Source organism: Leptonychotes weddellii, unplaced genomic scaffold (assembly GCF_054177405.1).
Source record: "Leptonychotes weddellii isolate Sample4059 unplaced genomic scaffold, ASM5417740v2 HiC_scaffold_7995, whole genome shotgun sequence".
NCBI classification, from domain to species: domain Eukaryota; kingdom Metazoa; phylum Chordata; class Mammalia; order Carnivora; family Phocidae; genus Leptonychotes; species Leptonychotes weddellii.
Genome location: NW_028050421.1, coordinates 1 through 7,712, shown reverse-complemented (window position 1 = coordinate 7,712; position 7,712 = coordinate 1). Strand labels below are relative to the sequence as shown.

Sequence of the window (7,712 nt, the reverse complement as noted above, 5' to 3'; positions counted from 1 at the left end):
GCTCGTATGAGGAGCCTGCACATGGTGCCAAACAGGCCCTGTGGCTCCGATTTCTTTCGTCCTTCACGGACACGGTTAGCAGGGAATTGATTGGGGGTTTTTGTTTCTGGTGGAGACAATAGAAGCCTAAGGACCTGAACAAAGAGAAAGGGCAGTCCAGGGGCAAGGAGACCAAGTTGGCAGGGAAGATCGGCCGCTGCCTGCTCGCAGCCCACTCGCCCGCGCCCTCAGTTGCGCCCAGGCCCACGTGGCCGGATCGCCAGCGACTCTTCTCCTGGGACCCCGTCGCACATTTGCTATCCTGCTCCTTCCATCACCCCCTCCCCAGCTGGACCCCTCGGCAGCCCTCAGTGCCTGGATCACGGCCCCTGGGAGAAACAGACAAACCAGGGGGCCCTCTCAACACCGGGCGCAGAGCACACCAGGTGCCCCACGTTAGGGCTCCCCGTGGGTACCCCCAGAGCCGCGGCCACCTCCACCGTTCCCCGCTGTGCGACCCTCGCTGCGACCGCGGCACCCTGCAAGGGGTCGCGGGGCGTGGGTGGAGAGGATGCGGTCGCACGGCCAAAGCACGCAGTAGCCTCGCCACACCTTGGCGCCAACACCCCGGAACGCCGCGACCCCGCCCCTGCCCCGCCCCTTCCTCCCCGAAGCCCCGCCTCCTAGTGCGGACCCCCCCCCCCCCCTCCCGGGCCCGCCCCTTCCTTCCGCGGACCCGCCCCTCTCCGGCCATGCCGCGCGCGCCCCGGTGCCGCGCCGTGCGCGCCCTGCTGCGGGGCCACTACCGAGAGGTGTTGTCCTTGGTCTCCTTCCTGCGGCGCCTGGGGCCCCAGGGCCGGCGGCTCGTGCGGCGTGGGGACCCAACGGCCTTCCGCGCGCTGGTGGCCCAGTGCCTGGTGTGCGTGCCCTGGGACGCGCGGCCGCCCCCCGTCGCCCCGTCCTTCCGCCAGGTGGGCTGCCCCGGGAACCCGGCTCGGGCCTGCCGGGGCGGGAGAGGGAGGGCGGCGCGCTCAGGCCCCCGGGGGCCTCGGTCCCCAGGGCTTCAGGACCCGTACCCCCGCAGGTGTCCTGCCTGAAGGAGCTGGTGGCCAGGGTGGTGCAGAGGCTCTGCGAGCGCGGCGCCAGGAACGTGCTGGCTTTCGGCTTCGCCCTGCTAGACGGAGCCCGCGGCGGGCCGCCCGTGGCCTTCACGACCAGCGTGCGCAGCTACCAGCCCAATACGGTAACGGAGACTCTGCGTGGCAGCGGCGCATGGGGGCTGCTGCTGCGCCGCGTGGGCGACGATGTGCTCACCCACCTGCTCACGCGCTGCGCGCTCTACCTGCTGGTGGCCCCGAGCTGCGCCTACCAGGTGTGTGGGCCTCCGCTCTACGACCTCTGCGTCCCCGCCGTGGCTCGGCCCCTCGCGTCCCGCGGCCACAGTCCTGGGACCCGGATGGACCTCAGACCCACGCGCCAGGCCTGGAATTCTGGCGCAAGGCGGCGTCGGGGCAGATCCGGGAACAGTCCGCCTCCGGCCAAGAGGCCCAGGCGCCGCGTGACCCCAGAGCCCGAGCGGGGGACCAACAGGCCTTCTGCCCAGGCCCACCTGGGCGGGGCCCACGGGCCGAGTGACAGCAAACCTGGCGCAGTGACACCTGTCAGGGCCGCTGCGGAAGCTGCCTCGTGGGAGGGAGGGCCCCCTGGGACTCGTCTCTCCTCCCCGGCCGCACAGCCATCTCAGGGGCCCCAGGGAGCACCCCATCACCCAGCGCACCCCGAGACCAAGCATTTCCTCTACTGCTCGGGAGGCAGGGAGCGGCTGCGCCCCTCCTTCCTGCTCAGCGCCCTGCCGCCTAGCCTGACCGGGGCCCGGAAACTCGTGGAGACCATCTTTCTGGGCTCCGAGCCCCGGCGGCCAGGGGCTGCCCGCATGACGCGCCGCCTGCCCGCGCGCTACTGGCGGATGAGGCCCCTGTTCCGGGAGCTGCTTGGGAACCACGCGCGGTGCCCGCATGGTGCGCTTCTCAGGACCCACTGCCCCCTTCGGGCTGCGGCCCCCGGGGAGGCGCCTAGCGACCAGGCGTGCGGAGGAGTGGGCGTGTGCCCTTCGGAGAGGCCCGCGGCAGCCCCCGAGGAGAAGGCGGACCCACGGCGCCTGGTGCAGCTCCTTGGACGGCACAGTAGCCCCTGGCAGGTGTATGCTTTCCTGCGGGCCTGCCTGTGCTGGCTGGTGCCCGCTGCGCTCTGGGGCTCCAGGCACAACCAGCGCCGCTTCTTGAGGAACGTGAAGAAGTTCATCTCTCTGGGAAAGCACGCCAAACTCTCGCTGCAGGAGCTGACGTGGAAGATGCGAGTGCAGGACTGCACCTGGCTGCGCGGGAGCCCAGGTGAGCAGCCCAGGTGAGCAGGTGCCTGGTTGGCCCTGCAGGCCCCTCCCTCCCAACCTTCCCCATGCACCTGGCTTCGGACTTGAGGTGGGGGCTCCATCCTCCACCCCTGATCCCTCACATCCCATTTACATAAAACTTGGAGGCGCTGATGGACTCAGGCAGGAGCTGGGGACACGCAGTGAGCAGATGTGGGGACACAGGTCCAGCCACTGGCCACCCTCCCTGCCCTCCCCGGTGGGAAGCAGCAACAAGGACAGACCCTGGGTTTTTGCCATTTGACCTCCCCCAAGCTCCCAAAACATCTGAGACTTCTAGGTGAAAGAAGATTGCAGAGCCCTCTAGTAGAGCCAAGGTTACCACCTGGGATATCCATTTCAGTCTCTGGCGGTGGCGGCTTAAAATATGCCCGGGCTCATCTCCAAAGATCGTGATTATAATGGCCTCGGATGGGGGCCAGGGGCACGCCCTTTCCAGTTCCCCAAGAGGCTCTGGGGCCAGGTGATGGCAGACAGAGGGGCAACCTCCCAGTAACTCGGGTTTGTAAGGTTATTATTATTTTTTTAATTGTGGGGAAACAACATACAGCCTGAGATCCTCCCTTCTAGCAAACGGTTAAGTGTGCAGGAAGCATTGCAGAGTGTAAGCACCGTGTTGCACAGCACACGTCTAGAACTTCGCACCTGCCATGCCTCTACGCCCGTAACCAGCCGCTCCCTTCCCGGTGCCGCAACGTGGCTGAGCTTCCCAGGTTCGCACCGGTGGACAGGATGTTACAGGACCTGCGCTCAGGCTGATGCTCACTTAGTGGAAGGAGTTGAGTTGCGTGACGCTGTCCCCGGCTTCACACGGGGACTGCCATGCCTCTGCCTGCGCACTGCACGCAGGAAGGAGCTGCTGCTTTCCCGGGTGACTGGGGCCCAGCCCCTGGACCTCCCTGTGTCCTTGCACACTCGAGCTGTGGCCCTGGCCGTCTGCTCCTTCCCTTGGCCATGGCCATGCCCGTTGCCCATTGGGCTGATTACATGACACTTAGAGACCAAGGCTGTCTAAGCATGGGTCTCGTGGTCACCTTTTCCGCCCTCCCCTGCTGGGACACCCCTTCCCCTGTGCAGACCATCAGTTCGGGCAGGGGCTCGGTCCACAGCACCCGGGCCTTTGCCTCTGGCAAGCCAGCCTCGACCAATGTCCTGCCTGCCACTCTGCCCTCTGACTCCCGTCAGAAACCCGTCCCCATCCCCGGAGGCCAGACTGCTGGGCAGTCCACATCGTCAGCCCGGGGTCACTAGATGTCACAGAATGGATTCCTGATGGAAACTGGGGAGGTGCCCCCCCACGGCCTGTCCCCACGGCCCACGTCGGGCTGGTGGCAGCCCTTATTCCCTCACCCTGGGCACACGTGGCTCTTGCGTGGGCTGTGCTGTCATCTGGTCCCATCGACTTATGTGCGCCCCCACAACGGTCTGAACGGCGGCCCCTTGACCTTCAGAGTGGTGTCTGCTGTCTCAGGAGGGTCCTCAGTGGGCTCTACAGGCCGCGGGTGGGCCTCAGGGCCGTGTCCCCCGTCGTCAGGGTCCCCGGCGTTCCTGCCTGACTTCTCGGGGCTATTGGCCGTGTTTCCCTCTTGGCTCTGTCTTAGCCGCATCCCAGCTCTGCCTGTGTCTGCACGTGTCCAGTTTCAGTCGCTTCTAAGTTTCTAGTTTCTTCTACGCTTTCTGCTTAGATCAGCAAGTCGTTGAGCTGTGTGTGATCTTTCCTACAGACTTGTGACTCGGTTGTGTGGTGGTCTGTGTGCAGGATCCCGGCGGTGTGGGGCTGGGCAGACGTGCGTGTCCCTTGGGCGTCTGCAGGCCTGTGGCCGGTTGCCATGTTCACGCCGTCCGAGACCCCTGTGCCCCTCCTGAGGGCGAGATGCTCAGGGGAGCGCCGTCTTCCTCAAGGGCGGGCTTGTCCCTTCCGTCCTGTTCCGACGGGATTTACCTCAGGTTTTATGAGGTGTGTGCGCATTTTAGAAGTTTTATCTCCCTCATGCCCTGTTGTGCCCGTTACATGAACGTCTGTTCTGGTGCCGCCGAGCGACACGCCAGCTTTCTCCTGGTGGGTGTCGGCGTCCAGCCTTCCCAGAGCCCCGCGGTTGGGGCCCGGCCCAGCAGCGGCTGGTGTTTTATCTTCCGTCCAGTCTGTCGATCTTTGCCACTAACCCAGAGAATCTGACTTCTTTCCTCGACTGCAGACGTGTCTGAAGCCCCTTTCATCTTCCTTCCGGTTTGTCTGCCTTTCCCGTTTCCGGGGTCCCGTGCGCCTCTCCCACTCCACCCTCCTTCCCGGTTTGCCCCCCGGTGGCGGTTAGGAGCTGCTGGCTATGCGGCTCTCAGGGTCCCTTGTCCTGAGCAACATGAGGGCCTGATGCAGTTTCCCACGACCTTGGTTACGCCCCAAGATAGAGGTCATGTTGTGCTCTGTGGTCAGTGTTCTTTGAGCTCTGTCCGCTGCCCTTTTCTTCCCTCCCCCCTCACCATTCTGTCCTCTACCCCAGCCCAGCCTCTGGGTCCCCTTCCTGCTCCTTCACGGTTTCTTCCATGTCTGTTATTCGTGGTGAAGCCCCCGGTTCCGTGTGTGCCGTGGTCTCTGGGGCAGCCTGGTGACACCTTCTCATGACCTTTCCGAGTGCACAGAATAAAATACACAGGGATGCAGAGGACAGTTTTGGGCTGTGGGGCGTGTCCCCAGCCCCGTGTCAGTGCTCGCAGCCCCCTGCTGCCTGTTCCCAGCTGCGCAGCGTCTGGAGGCCCTTAGCTCCTGCGTGGTCCAGCCTGGGAAGCCACAGGCGTTTCTGGATCCCACTGCCCAGTGGTGAGGCGGCTGAGTGGCTGTGTCCCATATGGAGAGCGTGTCTCTGCTTCTCCATCCCGCTTGTAACCCAGGACTGATGACGAAGCCCCAGGCTCTCTGTCCAGTAGAAATATAACGTGACTGCATGTGTAATTTAAATGTTCCGGTAGCCACATTACAAAGTAGGAAAGGAAACGTGAAACTAATAGGGCCCAACACATCCAGAGTGCTCTCACTTCCCGTAATCGGCAGATGCATCGTTAACGGCATGCATCCCTCCTCTGGCTGAGGATCGTGCTCCCTGCACCTCGGTCCCCACCTGCCCGTTTCCAGCGGCCGCTGTGGCTGCGATGGGCAGCTGGGTGGACACTGTGTCTGTACCTTTCCCGTTTCAGGGGCTCGCTGTGTCCCGGCCGCGGAGCACCGTCGGAGAGAGGAGATCCTGGCCAGGTTCCTGTGCTGGTTGATGGGCACGTACGTGGTTGAGCTGCTCAGGTCGTTTTTTTACGTCACGGAAACCACGTTTCAGAAGAACCGGCTCTTCTTCTATCGGAAGAGCGTCTGGAGCCAGTTACAGAGCATAGGAATCAGGTGTCTTGGTCAATGCCGCTCGCTCGTGGTTTTTCCTGTGTGTGCAGATGACAGCCCTGCGTCCTGCCCGCCCAGCCGGCCGCAGGACCCCTGGGGGTCCCACGCTGGGGGTCCCATGCTGGGCACAGACTCCCGGGGCCCCCCTTTGTTTACCTGTGACGTCAGAGTTTGGGCTGCCTGGGGTCCAGGCTCTCGAAAGTGGAAGAAGTTTGTACTGAATGGAACCAACCTCGCAGACAGGTCGTTGGCTTGATCCAGGCATATGGGTCGGATTCTCTTTTAATTCACATGGAATGAGTGGGGCTGTCTCATCAGTGGACGGCGTGCGGGCAGGGTCTGGGGACATGCGTGCTTCGGGAAGCAGGACCCCGAGGCAGTTCCTTCCAGCTTGACTTGCCTGAGTGGCTGCTAGGCTTGTCAAAGAGGCTGTTTATGTCCCTCTGAAGGATCGTGCTGAACGCAGGCTGGATCAGGATCCCGTCCGGGATGGTCTGCCAGCCTGAAAGACAAGCTGTGCTTCTCCGCACCCTGGGCTGGCTGACGCGACCAGTGTCCTCACAGGGCTTGGCAAGGCCCCGAAAGTGGCGAGGTCAGGGCTCCTGGGCTGCATCCTGCATTTGGGTCAAACCCGTGCCCTGAGTCAGGACATCTCCTGCAGAGGGAGCTGGACTGGGCCTGTGTCCTCCTGCATCTGGCAGACGGTCTGGGGGCCTTTATCGTAGGTTGAGGTAATAGTGCAGCCTGTTTAATAATTTAAACGTTTCATGGCACCTGATCCAAAGTAGCTCTTGAGACTCCTTGTGGGGCCTGTGGAAGCTGTCGCCTGGCCTGGTGGGCATTTGAGTCCCCAGGGTGGGCTGGGCTTGCATACTGCCCTTCCCTCCTGGGGCCATCAGCCCCTGCCTGTGGGTGGTGTTGGGGGAAAGGCTGCAGGTCATGGGTGACAGGGAGCTGGTGGGTCCATGGAGAGAGGGTTCTGTTCCTCTAGGGGCTGCACCAGTCACCACCTGCCCCGCCCTCCGCCCTTGCCTGAAGGTCCTGGCTGCCCCCACCTGTGCCTCCCAGGGCTCTGTGCTGGAGGGAACCAGGTGTCCTGGCACCTACCGAGGAAGGGTGCTCCTGCAGGTGGCCGGCCACGGCATCCTGGGTTGCTGGGGGCCTGGCTCTGCCAACTTGAGGAGCCCGGCTGTTCTCTGGCAGGCTTACCCGCCCTGGGCTTCTCGCGTACCTGCCGAGCTGCAGCCCACGAGCTTCTCCGTTTCAGACAACACTTCACGCGTGTGCATCTCCGAGAACTGTCAGCAGCAGACGTCCGAAGACACCAGGAAGCCAGAGCGGCTCTCCTGACGTCCAGACTCCGCTTCCTCCCCAAGCCCAGTGGGCTACGGCCAATTGTGAACATGGACTACGTGCTGGGAGCCAGAACGTTCCGCAGAGACAAGAAGGTCAGTGCTGTTGTTTCATTTCTAAGTCAAGTGCATGGAACCCCCAGCTGGGTGTGGAGGTGGACAGGAAGCCAGGAGGAGGGTCTGCAACACGGCAGGCCCACAGGGGGGCAGAGCACCGTTGACGGGGCCGGGTGCCCCAGTATAGACAAGGAGCTCATAGGAAGCCCAGTCCTGCAAGGTGCTAGACGGCCTCTGAGAACCCCGGTTTTCATGACACGGCTGCCCACACCGGGCCCCGGCTTCTGGAGCCGCTGCAGGGGCTCTGTGCGCTCTGGGAGCCGAGCACAGGAAGGACCCGTTATCACCTGCCGCCAGCCTGCTGGGGCTCCAGCGACCCGCAGGACCTTACCTCTGGGATTAGCACCCCCCGAGGACCTCACCCCTGTGATTAGCACCCCCCCATAGGACCTCACCCCTGTGATTAGCACCCACCCCTGCAGGATCTCAGCCCTGTGATTAACAGCCCCCCCCC

At 63.6% G+C, this 7,712-nt stretch overlaps 1 protein-coding gene across 1 annotated transcript; it reads left to right on the top strand.

Moving 5' to 3' along the window:
- The first annotated feature begins 731 nt into the window (after positions 1-731).
- On the top strand, positions 732-7,170 carry LOC102748301 (telomerase reverse transcriptase). Its single transcript, XM_081811495.1, has 4 exons — positions 732-950; positions 1,064-2,369; positions 5,597-6,520; positions 7,057-7,170. Exons 1-3 carry the CDS (start codon positions 732-734, stop codon positions 6,043-6,045), a joined length of 1,974 nt encoding a protein of 657 aa, XP_081667621.1. The 3' UTR covers positions 6,046-6,520; positions 7,057-7,170.
- Positions 7,171-7,712: the final 542 nt, after the last annotated feature.